The sequence below is a fragment of the Lithobates pipiens genome, unplaced genomic scaffold (genome assembly GCF_037356315.1).
Source record: "Lithobates pipiens isolate NorthernLeopardFrog02 unplaced genomic scaffold, aLitPip1_a1.2 Scaffold_27, whole genome shotgun sequence".
NCBI lineage: Eukaryota > Metazoa > Chordata > Amphibia > Anura > Ranidae > Lithobates > Lithobates pipiens.
The window spans coordinates 60,034,035-60,053,187 of record NW_027507788.1 but is presented as its reverse complement, the minus strand read 5'-3'; the positions used below and the strand labels follow the sequence as shown (position 1 = coordinate 60,053,187).

Here is a 19,153-nt window from a genome sequence, read left to right as displayed (position 1 = left end):
AGGTGTTTAAAGGTGGCCATACACTATAAAATCTGATTGAACAATCTCCTTTAGATCTGCCATCAATTATGTAGTGCAAGGCCCTGCCTGATTGAATATGGAGTGATTGACTAGATAGGCGTTTCCTCCTATTATATACATTTGGTAAATCTAAAGAAGATTGTACAATCGGATTGTATATTTTATGGGAACTTGTATAGTGAAATTGGTTAGCTAACACAAGAACAATGAGGCTTCATTCGCATCTGTGCATTTCATAAATGCGCTGCACTAAGCTCTGCTCTAAAAAAAAGTTCTGAAGCTTCTTTGGGGCGATCTCTGTGTGTAGGGCAGTCAGTTCAGGTGGATGGTCTGCCCATTGTGCCATTGTGTGATGAGTGAAAATACTCAAATGCCTCATCACCTCGCTAAAAAAAAATGCATGTGGGAATGCGAGTTCGCTATGCAGAGATGTGAACGGGGGTTGACAGCTGAGTGTTTCTGTCCACTCCCTTCTATGTACTTGTATAAAGATGGTCATACACTATACAATCTGATTGTGTATTTAGTGAGAAGGGTGATCACTGATTGCATTTCATTTAAAAAATGTGCACCTGGGAGTGGGAGGGAGGATGATGCAGGATGTGTGCTAATGAGGTCAGCTGGTCAACTCCTTCCTGTGTCATGACCTACAGTCTGTAAGGACGCAAGACAGAAGTAATAGATACATTTGGAATCATGGATGGAGGACAGTATGGTATGCCTCTGTAGATTTTATGGAAAGCTTTGATACATTTGCAAAAAAAGTACATTAATGCTCTATTGGTACGTAGGGGAGCTGGAATTTAGAAAAAAGGTGAACTTGGCCTTTACAGCTGTACACTAGTTTCCTGTGACTCAGAAGCCTAGCTACCTCCTATATATTTGTATGATCAGCCAATCCTTTCTATGAATAGGAACATTGCTGTGCATATTTCCAGCCAGTTCTGATTTTTAGAGGGCTTTTGGGTCCCAAGGCAGACTGACGTTTTAGAAATAAATGAAGTCTGCTCAGGTCAGTTGGACAAATCAAAGTTATAGCCTGATAACACCCCTCAATTTTTTTTTAATTTTTTTTTTGAAAGGTATAATTATAGTGTGTGGACCTCTGTCCCACAATACTAGCTGAAGTTCCCTCAAAACTTGCTAGTTTATACTTTTCAAAAATACTGGGTTAGCTATAATCATGTTGGTAATTCTGGATGTAAAAAATTTGGTCAAACAATTGTATAAATTACAACAGTAAAGATGAGTCTAATGACACTTCTGTTTTACACCCAAGTTTGCTACATGTATGCTACTGTTTATCAATCTTTCTTTCTGTGATTTTTTTTCTTTTACTTGCAATGCTTCATGGGACAGAAAAGGGCTTCAAAGGTGAATGGGTTTCAATTTTATTTATTTACTTGTATTTATTTTATCATTTGTATTATTTTCTTTAGTGTTAAGCCGTTTTCCCAGCCTCCATACCCCCTGCAGCCCGCTGCCCCCCCTCCTGCTGTACCAGGTACAGATTTTTTTTCTGCCTTTTAAGTTGTGACAGCTTTACATCTTCCCAATATCTCTTTCTGTTTTCATTCTTTTCATTTTGACCTTTTTTTGTTTTCCTTGTTTCCTCCTATGGCTACAAATATAAAAATATTTTGTATTGTATTTAGGATAATGGTTTGCACGTGGTAATCATAGATTAGAGATAGAATACGATAGATTGAATATGATAAAATACGATCGATATATTAGTTTGTTCACAAAAGCATAACGCATGTGGAATGCTCATTATCATATATTTATTTATGACTTTCGAAAATCATTTTATTTTTAATTCACAAAAAATGTAAGCACATCCTACCGATTCTCTTTGTCATGATTCTACCTTGCCATGCCAAATAGTTGTTGTTTTTTTTCTTTGGTGAATGTATTGTATTGTTTTTATATTTTTCCAATAAAGCAATCCTGTTTGGAAAATAAAAAATGTCATGACATAGATTGGCTGGCTGAATTTACCGCATTCATTTTATAATATTGATTTTCTTTTTTTTTTTTTTTTTCTTTTTTTTTGCATTATTCCACATGCAAAAGTCAGTTCCCACATAGGTTTTGCTGGCTGGGTTTAACAGTGCATTTCCATGAGGAACTTATAGCAAAAGGCAGAAAGCCAATCTATTCCAAATGGATCTAAAATAACAGTACATAAATAAAATACCAATTTATGGCTAATAGTACCTTCAATAATAAATGTTCATATCCTCTGGAAAAATACTGTTTCTACTTCATCATCTTATTTATTATTGCAAATGAAGCATTTTAACACAAAAACAATTGTGAAATATAACGCAATACTTGTAAAGCGGCGCATAGTGTTTATTAATTATCTAATTATTAGTTATCAATCATTGTATCTAACTTCACACATTAGATTAGATACACATTGTATTGCATTGGTTACCTAAAACCTATGTAGATTTCTAGGATGTATCACTGAAGGGATCACCAGCAGGAGGACGGAGGTTCTGATTCCCCTATATAGATCTTTGGTGTGACCTCATTTGGAATACTGTGTTTAGTTCTGGAGACCTCACTTACACAAAGGTATTGATAAAATAGAAGTCCAGAGACCGGTTAAAAAAATGGTAAAAGGTCGAGGGATAAAACCTATCGAGAGCAACTTCAGAATCGCCAAATAAATTCTCAAATTACCAGGACCAGATGGCTTACACCTGAGAGTCCTCAGAACTCAGTCAGGTTATAGCCAGAGCATTGTTCCTAATCTTTGCGGACAGCTTACTGATAGGATTGGTACCAGCTGATTGGAAAAAAAATGGAACCAATATTCAAAAAAGGAAGAGACAAATCCCTGAAAATACAGGCCATTCAGCCTAACATCAATATGTAGGTAATTTATTGGAGGGGATGATGGACTATATACAAAAATTTACTGAGGAAAATAATATTAGTAGTAATAAAAGCATGAGTTTCTGAAAGGTCATTCCTGCCAGACCAATCTACGAGGAAGTGAGCTGCCATCTATATAGGGGGAGGCCTGTGGACTTAGTGCATTTGGATATTGCAAAAGCACTTGATACTGTTCCTCCTAAACACTTAATTTACAAGCTGAGGTCTGCAGGCATGGACCATGAGGCTACATGCCCACGGACATTTTAAAAAACGAGCTGGAAAGCTAGTTCTGACGCCAGGAAAAAGGCATTAAAACCCCCCCTTTTTTTTTTTTGCAGTTTGCATTGGCGTCAATGCATGTATAGCCACGCTAGCTTTACAGCTGCATTTCTCTGTCTGTATTCAAAATCAATAGTGCCCTATGGGAGCCCATTGATTTGAATAGAAGTCGCAACAGAAGGGAGACCAAAATGATCCGACTTGCAGTGTGACCTGTGCTGAGAATCTTGAAGGAGAACCCCGACAAAATTTTGCGTGAGGTTCCCCCCAAGATCCACACCAGACCCTTATCCAAGCACGCAGCCCAGCAGATCAGGAAAGGGGGGATGAGCGAGGGGCATAGGCCCTCTCTGCCCCAAAGCACCAACCCCCCATGTTGAGAGCACGTGGCCTGGTATGGTCCAGGAGAGGGGGCACTTGCTTGCCCCCCCCTTTTCTGACCTTCTGGGCTGTGTGCTTGATTAAGGTCTGGTATGGATCTCGGGGGGGGGGGGGGGGGGGCATCATGCAAAATTTTGGCAGTGTTCTCCTTCAAGATTCTCAGCACAAGTCGTACTGCAATCAGATAATCTTGATCCGACCTCTGGTGCGACTTCTATTCAAATCAATGGGCTCCCATAGGGAATCATTGATTTTGAATAGAGACAGAGAAACGCTGGACGGGGCATAACGCTGTGTATACAGCATTAAGCCTCGTTAAATTGCGTTTAACACATAGTTACATAGTAAGGTTGAATAAAGACACCAGTCCATCCAGTTCAACCTGAGTGAGTGTCTACAATTGTCCCTATCCCTGTAACATTGCACACTCACATTGGTCCCTACACCCTCAAGGAGCCCACAATCCAAGGTCCCCTTTCATATACTAGGGCCAATTTTTGGACAGAAGCCAATTAACCTACCAGCATGTCTTTTACCGGAGTCTGGCGTTTTTACAGTTATAGCGCTGGAATTTCAGAACGCACTGGTCCTGGGTTTGTTTTTTTTTTTGGAACTTAAAAAACACCTATGCCACTTACAGCTCAGAAATGTCATGGTGGGCATGAGGCCATAGGCTAACATGGAGAGGCGTTTTAAGCTGTAAAAAAATGCTCCTAAAAGCGGCTGTAAAAACGTGGGCATGTAGCCTAAGGTTTGTGCTGGTTACAGGAAAGTGTCCAAAGGGTGGTGGTAAATAACGTACTCAGACTGGTTAGGAGTGCGAGTAGGGTACCCCAAGGTTCTGTCCTGGGACCAATTCAATTCAATTTATTCATGACAAATGGTAAATGAGTTTTAATGTGGAGAAATGTAAAGTAATGCACTTGGGGGCAAAAAACATAAATGCAAACTACTCTCTAGGAAGAGAACCTCTGTGGGAATGGAGAAGGATCTGGTGGTCCTAGTAGATGACAGATTGAGCAATAGCATGCAAGCTGCAGCTACCAAAGCCGGCCGAATATTAGAATGCATCCAAAAAATCACTGCCACTTTTTAAAATTCTGGTTAGGCCACATCTGGAATATTCTGTCTAGTTCTGGTCACCAGTCCTCAGAAGGGATGTGCTGGAGCTGGAAAGAGTCCAAAGAAGGGCAACAAAATGAAAGGACCTGAATTACGAGGAACGACTGCAATCACTACATTTATTCTTGCTAGAGAAGCGACGCTTGAGAGGGGAAATGTCGATCTACAAATACCTTAATGGGGATACCAGCATAGGAAAGCTATGTAGTCTCAGGAAGTGTAAGAGGACACAGGGTCACACAATGAGACTGGAGAAGAAGCGGTTTAACCTTAAGCTGCGCAGGTTATATATATTTTTTACCGTCGGGGCAATAAGGACTCTCGATTGGTGGTGGCTGTGGGGAGTACGGATATTTTTACAAGACTCTTGGATGTATATCTTAACCACTTAACCACTTGACCACTGGGCACTTAAACACCCTTAATAACCAGACCAATTTTCAACTTTCGATGGTCTCACATTTTGAATGACAATTACTCAGTCATGCAACACTGTACCCATATGAAATTTTTGTCCTTTTTTTCACTAGATCTTTCTTTTGGTGGTATTTAATCACCGCTGCGTTTTTAACTTTTTGTGCTATAAAAGAAAAAAGACAGAAAATTTGGTTAAAAAAATGAATTTTTCTTCGTTTCTGTTAAAAAAATTTAGCAGATTAGTAATTTTTCTTCATAAATTTTGGCCAAAATTTATACTACTACATATCTTTGGTAAAAATAAGTACAAATTGGTGGATATTATTTGGTCTTTGTGAAAGTCATAGAGTCCACAAGCTATGGTGCCAATATCTGAAAATTGATCACACCTGAAGGACTGGCGGCCTATCTCATTTCTTGAGACCCTAACATGCCAGAAAAGTACAAATACCCCCCAAATGACACCTTTTTGGAAAGAAGACATTCCAAGGTATTTAGTAAGAGACATGGTGAGGTTTTTGAAGTTGTCATTTTTTCCTACAATTCTTTGCAAATCGAGATTTTTTTTTTTTTCCTTTTTTTTTTTCACAAAATTGTCATATCAGGTTATTCTCGCACACAGCATATGCATACCACAAATTACACCCCAAAACACATTCTGCTATTACTCCCGAGTATGGCGATACCACATGTGTGAGACTTTTACACAGCGTGGCCACATACAGAGGCCCAACATGCAGGGAGCACCATCAGGCTTTCTGGAGCACCCAGGCCAATTCTGACATTTCTCCCCTACATGTAAAAATCATCATTTAGAAAATTACATGGAACCCAAAAACATTATATTTGTTTTTTTAGCAAAGACCCTAGAGAATACAATGGTGGTCGTTGCTTTTTATTCGATTTTTCGAATGCGTTTTAAAAAAAAAAGTTATTCCAATGTTTTTGCATAATGTGAAAGATGAAGTTACGCTGAGTAAATAGATACCTAACATGTCACCCTTCAAAATTGCACACGCTCGTGGAATGGCGCCAAACGTCGCTACTTAAAAATCCTCATAGGTGCCGCTTAAATTTTTTGTTTTGAGTTACAGAGAAGGTCTAGGGCTAAAATTATTGCTCTCGCTCTAATGTTCGCAGTGATACCTCACATGTGTGGTTTGAACACCGTTTTCATATGTGGGCGGGACTTACGTATGCATTCGCTTCTGCATGAGAGCACATGGGGACAGGGGCGCTTTAAAAAAAAATTTCTTTTTTATTGTTCGTTTTACTTTATTTTAGTTTGACATTTTTTTTCCCCAAAAATAATTTTTTGGATCACTTTTATTCCTATTACAAGGAATGTAAACATCCCTTGTAATAGGAATAGGCATGACAGGTCCTCTTTACAGGGTATTGGGTATTGCAGAGTATTGGCAGGGTATTGCAGAGTATTGGCAGGGAATTGAGGGGTTAAATTTTGGTGAGCAGCGATGTGGGCACTGCAGATGCAGCCACATCTCTTCCCCCTCCGCTGTACTGATCATGTTATGACGCCGGTTTGTTTACAAGTGATCGCTCTGTCATTTGACGGAGCAATCACGTGGTAAACGGCCGTGGATGCTCTCGAGTGCGTGCCCCAGGGGGCGCGTGAGAGAGGAATTCTGGGAAGCCGTTAGTTAACGGCCTCTCAGAGTTAATCAGCTATGGGCGGGTTGTTAAGTGGTTAAAGAACATACAGGTGTATGAGCAATCGTAATCACTGACACACGTACACCAACACAGGTTGAACTGGATGGACTATTGTCTTTTTTCAGCCTTACCTACTATGTAACTTTTGTAACTTATATACAATCTGGAGGAAAGAAGGGAAAGGGAAGACATGATGGAAATCTTTAACCACCTCCCACCTGCCGTATAGACAAATTGTGGTGGGGTGGCTCTGATGCTTTGGGATGATATCATACGATGTTGCCCCACGCTCGGCGCACCTGCGGGGGGCACACAGTGCAGTGATCGACAGCGCGCTGTGTCCCTTGGACATAGCGCATTTCCAATCTCGGTAAAGAGCCAATGATGTTACCAGATTTCCTCTCCTCACACCGACAGAGTGTGAGGCGTGCCGATCAGTGGCAATTTCTCACAGGGAAGACCTGTACAGATAATCAGGGCACTGATCATAAGGGCACCAACAAAGCTCATTAGTGAATGCAATCAGCGCCTGCTCATCATTGCCACCTATCAGTGGCTAGAAGTGCTGCATATTAGTGCCTCTTCATCAGTGCCCTTCAGTGCCACCTCATTGGTGCCCATCAGTGCACATGAGTGAAGGGCAAAAATTACCTATTTACAAAATTTGTAACCAAAACTAAGAAACTTTTTTTTTTATCGGTCTTTGCCTGTGGTGATTAAATACCACCAAAAGAAAGCTATTTTTGGTTAAATTGATAGAAATTTAATTTGGGTACAGTGTCGCATGATTGCGCAATTGTCATTCAAAATGTGACAGCGCTGAAAATTGGCCTGGGCAGGAAGGGGGTGAAAGTGCCCAGTATTGAAGTTGTTGAATACATCAAGGGGATGAATAAGGTTCAGGAGGGCAGTTTTTTCCGTAGGAAACCAAAATCAAGAAACAGAGACATGACCTCAAACTAACTGGAGGAAAGTTCAGAACAAATCTTAGAAAGTGTTATTTTACTGAAAGGGTAATTGATGCTTGGAACAAACTCCTAGCAGAGGTAGTGAGACAGTTGACAGTAAATGGCTTCAAACATAGAACTATAGTCAGGCAATACAGTTAACGAAAACAAAAACAAGACAAAAATTAAAAATGGGCAGACTCGATAGACTACTCCAGTCTTTTTCTGCTGTCACTTTTCTATGTTTCTATAAGGTATTGTCTCATCTTATGCCTACATTACTTTTGTGTATTTAGCATTTCCTTTTAACTTGAGTTTTCTTTGACTGTTAAGGTTATAATGCCAGTCCTGCCAGTCTGTCTCCGGTACCTACAGGGCCTGCATGGCAAGGCCGCTCTATTGGCACGCCTAAGCTGCGTCTAGTGGAATTCATGGCCTTTATGGAACAGCAAGGAGAACCTGATGCAGTAAGTACAATCCATAGTACAATTCTGATCTGTACATACAGTTGTGCTGAAAAGTTTGCATACCCTGGCAGTATATCTGCACGATTAATCATTAATACATCGCAATCTCGATTCAACCCCTCACACAATCTTAATCCAGCATTTCCACGATTCATGTAACAAGTGCAGAGCAGTTCCCTGCTGAAAGCTGTAAAAAAAAAAAAAAAAAAAAAAATAGCCGGCAATATTTATCAACATGGCTCAGCGCTGAAAACCACTTAAAGACTAAGCCTTTTTCTGACACTTGTTGCTTAGAAGTTAAAATCAGTATTTTTAGCTACAAAACAACACAGCCCCAAACATAATTAAAAAATATATATATAATATAAAATATTATTTTAGCAGAGACCCTAGAAAAAAAAATTGCATCATTGCAATATTTTACTGTATGTCACACTGTATTTGCTCAGCAGTCTTTCAAACACAATTTTTTGGGGAAAAATATAGTTCATTTTTTTGTTTTTTTTAATAATAGTAAAATGAGCCCAATATAATGTGAAAGATGATGTTACTCCGAGAATCGTGATCTTTATTCCAAGCAAAAAAAATTGTGATTCTCATTTTATGATTCTAATCGCTGTATAAATGTCAATGGTCCCAAAAAGTGTCAGGTGTCCGATCTGTCTGCCGATATGTCGCAGTCCTGCTAAAAATTGCAGACCACCACCATTACTAGTAAAAATAAAAGAAGAAAATAATAAAAATGCCATAAATCTATCCGTATTTTGTAAACGCTATAACTTTTGCGCAAACCAATCAATATACGCTTATTGCAATTTTTTTTTTATTTTATTTTTTTTACCAAAAATATGTAGAAGAATATATATTGGCCTAAACTGATGAAAACATTTTGGGGGATATTTATTATAGCAAAAAGTAAAATGTATGTGTGTGTGTATGTATGTATGTGTATGTATGTGTATATATATATATATATATATATATATATATATATATATATATATATAATTTATTTTTATTTTTTTCAAAATTGTCATAGTTACATAGTTGGTAAGGTTGAAAAAAGACACAAGTCCAACCTGTCTGTGCGCTTTTATGTCAAATATTACATTGTATATCCCTGTATGTTGTGGTCATTTAGGTGCCTATCTAATAGTTTTTTGAAATTTATCTGTGCTCCCTGCTAAAACCACTGCTTGTGGAAGAGAATTCCACATTCTTACTGCTCTTACCGTAAAGAGCCCTCTATGCAGTTTCAGGTTAAATTGCCTTTTCTCTAATTTAAGTGAATGGCCACGAGTCTTTTTAAATGCCCTTTCGCTGAAAAGTTTTACCCCAATTGTGGGGTCACCAGAACGGTATTTGTACATTGAAATCATATCCCCTCTCAAGTGCCTCTTCTCCAGAGAGAATAAGTTCAGTGCTTGTAATCTGTCCTCACAACTGTTTGCCCTTCTCTTTACTCAGATACACTACATCTATGGGCCTTCCTTCATCTAGATGGCAGCTCAGCTGCTCATAGAAGGTTGATAGATTTGTGTGGCAAGAACGATTTTTCGTGAATCCATGTCGATTACTGCTAATGATACCGTTTTCATTACTAAAATCTTGTATATAGTCCCTTATCCCTTCCAAAAGCTTGCATACTATTGATGTTAGACTAACTTGTCTGTATTTCCCAGGGATATATCTGGGTTCTTTTTTAAAGATTGGTGCTACATTGGCTTTTCTCCAAACAGCTGGTACCATACAAGTCAGCAGACTGTTTTTTCAAGTCTGTTTCTAATTTTATCCTCTAACCATGAGGATGCTTCCTGTGATGCGTCAAGGGGATAAACACAGTTTTGGTTACTGAAATCCCGCTTTCCCTCGTGAAGACTGAGGAGAAGAATACATTCAAAACCATCACCATATCGCCATCCTTGGTGACCAGATTCCCTTCATCATTCTTTATGAGGCCAATATGATCTGTCCTCCCTCTTTTACTATTTATGTACTTTAAGATTTTCTTAGGATTTGTTTTACTCACTCTTCTCCGCTATGTGCCTTTCGTGTTCTTATCTTATCCGCCCTGATTACACCCTTACATTTCTTATTGCGTTCTTTGTACAGTTGGAATGCTGTTGATGAACCCTCAGCCTTGTATTTTTTGAAGGCCTCCTCCTTTGCTTTTATATGAATTTTTACATTGGTGTTAAGCCACACAGGACTTTTATTAACTCTTGTAAATGTATTACCCTTTGGGATGCACTAGATAATACCCTTAATATGTTCCTAAAGCACACCAATTTTTCTTCTGTGTTCTTTGTTCCTAGGATTTTATCCCATTTAGTATTTTCAAGCAAGGAGCATCATTTCTGGAAGTTGGCTCTTTTGAAATGTATTTGTCTTTGTAGTCCCCTTATGTTTCCTATTTGTGTGATTTATGCTGAAACGAATTGACCTGTGATTGTTGTTTACTAAATTGCCCCGTATTTCTACATCCGTGACCAAGCCTGTATTGGTAGGATTCAGTAGGTCTAGTAACTAATTGTTGCTCCGTTTTTTGTTTAAAACGCACAAAATAAAAAATCACAGAGGTGTTCAAATACCACCAAAAGCAAGCTGTATATGTAAGAAAAAAAAGGCCGTCAATTTTGTTTGGGTACAGCATTGCATGACTGCGCAATTGTCAGTTAAAGCGACCCAGTGCCATATTGCAAAACATGGCCTGGTCATTAAGGGGGCAAATCCTTCTGGTCCTTAAGTGGTTAAATAAAAGAGAATTTTTTGCCATGATCAGTAATGTTTCCAATATTCCAACATTTCACGGTTTCTGCCAGGGTATGCAAACTTTTGAGCACAACTGTATATAGTATTTATTTGTTCTCACGCCAGTAACCTATATACAGGTAAATCATCTTGAGCTATAGTTTGTACATTTTTCTCCACAGTACAACAAGCATCTGTATGTACATATCAGCCAGTCGAATCCCTCCTATAGCGATGCATTACTGGAGTCTGTGGATGTGCGTCAGATTTATGACAAGTTTCCTGAAAAGAAAGGAGGACTTAAAGAGCTATACGAGAAAGGGCCACCCAATGCCTTCTTTTTGGTCAAGTTCTGGGTAGGAGATCTCAGTTGTTTGGTTAAATAATTGTAATTGCTCCCAACAGGTTAAACTGAAAGTCTTTATTTTATAATGATTTGTATGAATAGGGAAGAACTGCTAGGCCCTATTTGCTTCTCAGTTGAATAGAGAAAATAACACAATGCAGTTTTTAGAGTGGTGACAATGATTGTTCAATAAGTCATGCCTTTATCAATCATACACACATGGAACATTTTAGAAGATTGGGCTGTGTATGACTATTCAATTTAGGTTTTCATATTGCATAAATATACTTTGGGGTTGATCTACTAAAACTTAGTGGAAAATCTGGTGTAGCTGTGCATGGTAACCGATCTGCTTCTAACTTTAGCTTGTTCAATTGTTTTGAAAAAAAAAGAAAACCTGGAAGCAGATTTGTTTCTGTGTAAAGCTGCACTAGTTTTAGTAAATCAACCCCACTGTGTTCTCATATTCAGCCATCAGATTAGTTTATTTTCATTTGTTTTCCTGTTTCATCTCCTCTCCTTTTTTGTAGAAAGCTTGTCTACCATACTTAAGCCTAAATTCACATTACCGTATTCCAGTTTCCCTGCGGCCACATTTGTGCAGGCATGCCAACCGATTCTTTAGTATTGGCTGCATATGGAAATTGCAGGGAAAAAGTCCCCGCGTCCTTTCCAAAACTGCAGCTGCCAAGAAACTGCATAATGCTGTGTGGTGAGCTTTTCAGTGTGTAGGGGTGCCATTAGGATTCTTGATATCCCCATGCATCTGCTAAAAAGCAGGATGGCTCTTTACCAGATTTCAATAAGTCAGACACCTTTATGCAAATACCATTTTGTAAAGTTGTGTTTTCACTCCTATTTATTTCTGCAATATTTCGTTAACAGGCTGACCTCAATACCAGCATTCAGGATGAGCCAGGCATATTTTATGGTGTAAGCAGCCAGTATGAGAGCCCAGAAAATATGACCATCACCTGTTCCTCCAAAGTCTGCTCCTTTGGAAAGCAAGTAGTAGAAAAAGTAGAGGTGAGTAACTATTGTCTTCTGAATTAATAGTGACCTGAACTTACAAATGAAAACATGTTTCTGACATGGGTGCAACTGGCAATAGGATGCCGGTTTCAAAGGATGTTGCTCTGCATCAAAAACATCGGAGAGATGTCCCTTTTAAATGTGAGCTTTGTATCCCCGCCATTCGCAGACAAATTTTCTGCTCTGTGTGATGATCACCTTCTGCTTTTAGCAGTGATGGGAAACACCACTTTTTAATAGCAAAATAACTATTAAAAAAAATAGACTTCATGGTTTAGTTTGGAAATCATTTTAAAGTGATTTTTAAAACAAGTCCTTCATAGCAAAAAGTGCTTATATGTACTATTTTATCTATAACTCTCATCAGTGTGCAGGGTGAGCTTGCCACAATGCAATTTGGGTACATCTGTTGACCTGTAAATAATCCCATTGCTTTAGGGAATGAGGAGCTCTCACCTGCTGCTATGGTGGTTTCCCAAAAAGTGCATGCCTCTGTTTCTTTGCCCATAGGTTTAGTGCTGGCACCTTCTAGACTTGATTATTAATCAGTTTTGTTCTATAACCAGTTTGTTTAAAGATTGTGCCACTACCAGCAGATGCTACCTACAATTATAGACCCATGATCCCAAAATTAACATGATGTTGGACAAAAATGTCCTAAACAGATTATCCAATTTTCCTGAGAATCCCCTTCAATAAAAATCAGAAGTAAATGTTTGTAAGTGGGTTAATCCTGATATCCCCATTCTTTCTCACCCACAGACAGAGTATGCTCGGTTTGAAAATGGACGTTTTCTTTATCGCATTCATCGCTCACCCATGTGTGAATATCTCATCAATTTTATCCACAAATTAAAGCAGCTTCCAGAAAAATATATGATGAACAGTGTGTTAGAAAACTTTACTATACTACAGGTAAAAAATGTTTTTTGTACTGTTTTTTGTACTGTCCTTCATTAATAGGCCAATTCCATCATTCTTGGCACATGGCAACTGAGTGTTTAAGATGCATAGCAGCATAGGGTACAAACAGTGTATTTTTTTTGTTGGCTGTGCATTAACAAAAATACAATACAGAGATGTGTCCATGTCATCCGTATAAATGCAATTTACAGAAATTTCCATGCAGTTTTCTAAATAGTTTTTTTATTGAAATCCAAGCAAGCAGCTAAATATACATATGCATCCCCCTGTCAGAACACAATAGCACAGCTGGAAAGATGTACTAACGCCGGATAGTCTCCTCCTGAGTTCTGAGCTGTCAGTTGTTGTTTTTTTCGTTCAACCCTACTGGGTTGTACAAAAAAAAAAATCTACTAGTGTGTACTAGGCTTTACACTACCTGATTGTTAATTGGACAGTAAGTAGCAGGCTTTGTCACCCTTGTTTTCATCTCCTGTAAGCATGTTCAGCGACTGACAGCCCTTTGTAATATTAGAGTCAGCAAGCAAACATCCACAGGTTTGAATGACAAAGATCCTTAGCCCCCTAGCCTCTCCCCCTACCCTTAAATATCTACCTCGCTCCTATCATCGCTCCAGCACTCGGCTGCAGCGCGAGGTTGTGGCTTACCAACGCTGTGTGTCTCTGGATGTGTACAGCCTGGCTCAAGAGCATGCATGCTTGGGTGCCTTCTTAGCACCTGGCTTGCTAGGAGGCACCCTGAGCAAGAAGAAAGTAATGGGGACTGCCAGAAGAACCAAGAAGACAGTAATAGTCTTTTTTAATAATTTAGGTCTATAAATGAGCCAGGATCATCAAATACTGTCTTAGTACATTACACACACAAACTTGCTTATTCGTAAACCCAAATAATATTTTTTTTATGTCATAATGTAGAGTATAATATTTCCTATCATTTGAGCCCAGTCTTGCCGCAAGGAGTTAATCCAGCTCTGAGCAATCCACTTTTATTGTTCAGTGAGATACATTTTGACAAACTGAGAAAAACTTTGTCAAATCCTCCTCCTTGCTGTGAGTAACATGTGATTTATAGATCTCATGCACTAGCCTAAGAGACATGCATTATTTTCTATTTCTCTTCCAATCCTTTCTTCTGCTGCTCTGCAAGGATTGGCTGTTCCACACTTCAGCATAATTTGGCATGATGAAGTCATGTGGGGACTTTTCTGGGTTTTGACTGGATGTTAGTGATCATAGCAGAAGTTCAGTGTAAAAAATACACAGGAGAAATGCATGTTGATAAGGGGAGTGTAGAGGTGGGCGGGGAGACTACTGACATCACGACTCCACCCACTGAGCCCTGGAAAACAGACCCACCCACAACATCTGCAGTTTTTCGGGTCTCCTAGCAGACAGAGGGGAGACATTTGACAGATAAGTATACATGCAGGAGGCATGTATATCCTTCTAGATAACCAATATTGCAGTAGTTTAGAAAGGATGAGAGTGGGTTTACATCCACTTTAAGTCTGTAGTACAACTTAATGGACTACCTCTTATAGTCTGCATCTTTATGTACATAGAATTACAGGAATCGGATATCAAGACAACTGCCAGAACTCATGCTAGTTACATTATGATGATTTTTTAAGTAATAGTTGGGGTATGTTCACTGTCTACCGAAATGCCCTCCCACACTCATGACTACCCAAGTAGGTAAGAACACAGACCTCAGATCACAATTTCCATGCCAATGCTGCTAGTGTGACTGGTTTATTTCGGGAGCCACCAGGCTTATGTTACAAACTGTTCTTGAACACATTTGCTGAAGACTTTTTTTAATATGCATTTTTTAACATAATAAAAATATTTAATTGTTTTTTCCTATTCTACTCAGGTGGTTACAAATCGGGATACTCAAGAATTGCTCCTCTGCATAGCCTACGTATTTGAAGTGTCTACCAGTGAACATGGCGCTCAGCATCACATCTACAGGCTGGTGAAAGACTGAGCTATAGACAACCCTTCCTTATGACTCAGCCATGTGGGACTTGGCTGTCTTTGGCAGTCTCAGAGGCATCTCACATTCTCTTTGAGCCTCTCAAACCTTTTCCAAGATGAAGAGACTAGGGGGAAACAGGGATGGAACCCTTAAATGGAAGAAGCATGGACATGAGGGGGAAGGGCCATGAAACCACAAAGACCTCACCCTAACAGAACCTTCTGTGTTTTATGTTTTGAGCCAAAAGGAATATATATAAATATCTATATATATATATAAATATAAATATGTTTGTGTGTGAAACAGTTTCCGAACCTGGAAAACCATGTAGAAGCCGCAACTGTCATAAGGTGTTTTGTTTTATTTTAAATGTTATTTTTTACATATGTTGCTGCCAAGTGCATCAGTTCATGGTACGGCGCCATTTTTGGAGAAGGCTGTGGAGGATTCAGTGGGATAGGAGATTTGTATTAACACTCCTTGTCTCACTTTTTTTTTTTTTTAGCTTCTTGGACCCCACTGAAATGTAACTCCTGCACTTTCCGTGGTCGAAACTTTGTAGCTATATCCACCATAATAGCCCACTAATGTGTTTTTTTTTTTTTTTTGTTAATAGCTTGCACAGTATTTTAATCTGGTTCACGGTTCAACCTCATGTTGCGTGTGGCCAGCTCATAGAACTAAGAGATCCTATTTAACATATCAGGGAGTAGCAGAAAGCAAATTCTACTGTGTGGGTTAAATGCACCTTTTTGGTCTTCAATGTATGAAAGTTTTAAAGAATGCTGATGCATTTAATCTTCAATATGGACTTGTGAAGTTTTTATGGGAATTCAGAAGGTGGTATATAATGTGATTCAATCATGATTAGTTAAGCCATTTTCCTTCTTGCCAAAAAAATGTAGAATTTTGGTGAATGGCCAAAGTGAATATTGACATCTGGTCCTTGACTGTTTTGAGTATGAATGAAAGACCAATAGAAGTTCAAATTTTTATTTTTATTAAAGTGGGCGCTTCCAACAAGTGTCATGGTGGCACTTCTAACAAGTTAACCTGAGCGCAAACAAACAGACGTGTCATGAAGAAAAATGCTAAAGACTTTTGGTGTTGACCAGCTGGACTTTTGTAAAGCAGGACTCTTAGAAGGCATGTATAGTGACTCTCACCCTCTTGTGTCACAAATTCAGTGCCTAAAATTTGAGTGAAAAATACATATTTTTTTGTATTGAAAACCAAGATTTTTTTTTTCCTGGGTAGATTTGATATTGTTATGAAAATAACGTACTTAACTGGCAGCCCACAATCTGCATGCCTTGCCCTTCCTCCTAAAAAGAAAAAAAAAAGGCCAGATTTTTTTTTCTTTTTTGAGCATGGGGAAGATTGGTCCTTTACACTGCAGTGTGCTGATTTGTCTTTTTTATGGTGGTAAAGTTGGAGGTGTATCAGCATTTCATGTGATTTGATAATGATGCAATATGGAATGTGTGTTACTCATCTCTGCAAACTGTACACAGGGCATTTATTTATCCACTTTGTAGAGTTTAGGAGTACTATGATCCCCAAAGCTTCTGTGAACGTGTGATGTAAGCCACTACTGTCATATGTATGGACTCATTTTTAATGCATAGAAGGTAGATATCGCCATCTTTAAGTCACTTGTTATTTTGTGGTTCGAAAAGAGTGCCAAAGGTACCCATAAACAGGCCAGGTCTGTTGTCCAGCACTTGCCATATCAAAGGTTAAAGGACAATTCGGCAGCAGACCTGGGACGCCTAAATTATAATCTGGACCAATCTTGCTGGAGTTTTGTGGCAATTTGTTCTTGGCGTTCATATCATTCAGCATCATAACACTAAAACATGTTCTCAAATTTGTATTGTTGTCTAATTGTCATCTGTAGTTTATGGGTGCCTTAAAACGAGCATAGCTCCTAAATGCCAGATCTATCAAACCAAAGATATACCGGCTATGGTTATCTACTGATCTTCTCTCCAGTGAAATCTTTTGGTCCCCAGATACAACCAACCTACTCTTAATTTATAGGATTGCATAGCTTGCAACCTCCATTTTGTGCACTAATTACAGTGTGCCATATTCATTCTTATTATATAGGTCATATTTTCATCAGAAGCCCGTATTTATCAAAATAAAGTCAAGTGCCCAGATTACAGGAAATTTTATTATACAATATGCGTTTTTAGGGATTATGGAAGTGTGTGGAGCTAGACAGAAGTGTGGAATAAGCACTGCATAAAAAGGGTATTTAAATTATTTTTTTTATCAATGACATAGATTTGTCCTAATAGACTGGCTTGTGTAACATTCTGTTGAATCTTCTATTTGGAACTTAAAGTTTTAACTATCAGATACAGGTTTTAATAAAAGAAAACACAAGCTAATCCATTTAATGTTTCTTCTTTTGCATTTCCCTCAGACTTTAGTAGAAACATAATATAAAGCAAGACAAAAAAAGATTCTGTATAGAGAGGCAACATTAATAAATACATATATAAAGTGTCAATGCTTTGCCATAACATTCGATTTGACCTGTATATGTGCTAATACTATAACTGCATTGAAAAGCCTTCAGTGTATCATTCTAAATTATTTCAACAGGACATACTTGCTAGGAAAAAAAAAATATTAGCAATATAATTTAATGTGAATCAAATCTCTTAAAACTGAACTCTGTGAACAAAAACTTTAATTCAAATCTACAATTCTCTATTTATTTCTCAATAGCCACAATGGGTATTTATTTACTTTGTGTGCCTTTTGTAAACCTAGATTTTATCTTGCAAACATTGCAATGACACCATACCTGTACAGAGGAAATGTTCCGAATGGCATTACTGTAGAGATCAGAAAGATATGCATAAAACCAAGATTTAAGTACGAATGCATATGCCTCTTGCATGTAGAAAATATTTGTTTATCTGAAGTTCAGGTTTAAGTTTTCACAGCTCTGAAAAACTTTGCATATTTATTTGCAATTTAGATTGGCATGCATATTTTGAAGCTACTTGCTACTTTGCTTCTCTCCTAAATTTCTAACTGCATGCCATTTTTTCCTATCAAAGCTGTATCATTGCAACAGCCATAAGTGGTCCACTTTTTTGATTGCCTAGGATTTACATGTTGACCTTCCAAGGGTTGACATCTGTGGAATGACACACATACAGTACATATGTGTCAACTACGCTCACTGATATTTTCTAACATTGGAAACTTTGAAGAACTTTTCACTGCTATGTGATCTTTTCATTCCACATGCACTGAAATGTAACAGCACATGGAAACAGGCAAATGTGTTTTTATCAATGTTTTTGTAATCACCCCTAAATTTCATGTACATGGACAGATCCTACTTTTTTGGGCATTCAGGTGTTTGTCATGTTTGTCCAAATGTTTAAGATCGCAGCATGCATGTCTGTATAATTAATTGCTAAAAAGATCTTTTGGCATTCCATAATGCACGCTACCCAATCTCAATGTCATTGAAATAGCAGCAAGATTGCATATTAAGTATGAGTCTGAGGCATGAAGACTAGTGTCATATATCCAAATGGTTCCTGCTGATAACATGACTAGAACCCTGATAATTTGGTAGGTTAGTGATCGCATCCAATAGATGCAAAAAGGATGATAATGAATGTGCCTAGTAGCCCCACTTGCCATGTGTTTGCCTTCTCTCTATCAATCCAACACATTATCAGGAAATGCTTTGTTTGCTCAGATTTTTGGGGAAAACCATTGTACACAGGAGAAAATTAACAGTGGACTTCATTGTATACCTATGTTTGTATTGTGAACAAAACTTTCTTTAGTATATAAAATTATTTTACAAAAAAAAATTGGTAGTTGTCTCATTTGTATGCATTTCATTTATTGAAAAATCAAAAAATGTAATTGCATTTCT

General features: G+C 38.2%; 1 protein-coding gene across 6 annotated transcripts in view; it reads left to right on the top strand.

Moving 5' to 3' along the window:
• The window catches only part of TEAD2 (TEA domain transcription factor 2), a 120,150-nt gene extending 102,517 nt beyond the window's left edge, over positions 1-17,633 (top strand). For 5 of the 6 annotated variants that reach the window (XM_077456993.1, XM_077456989.1, XM_077456992.1 and 2 more), the window contains exons 7-12: positions 1,461-1,525; positions 8,067-8,200; positions 11,113-11,307; positions 12,183-12,323; positions 13,092-13,244; positions 15,130-17,633. In XM_077456993.1, the coding sequence (XP_077313119.1) occupies positions 1,461-1,525; positions 8,067-8,200; positions 11,113-11,307; positions 12,183-12,323; positions 13,092-13,244; positions 15,130-15,243 (802 nt within the window). In that variant the 3' untranslated portion in view covers positions 15,244-17,633. The remainder of the gene's footprint in view (positions 1-1,460; positions 1,526-8,066; positions 8,201-11,112; positions 11,308-12,182; positions 12,324-13,091; positions 13,245-15,129) is intronic. The other variant, XM_077456995.1, reaches the window with a different exon arrangement.
• The last annotated feature ends 1,520 nt before the right edge of the window (positions 17,634-19,153 follow it).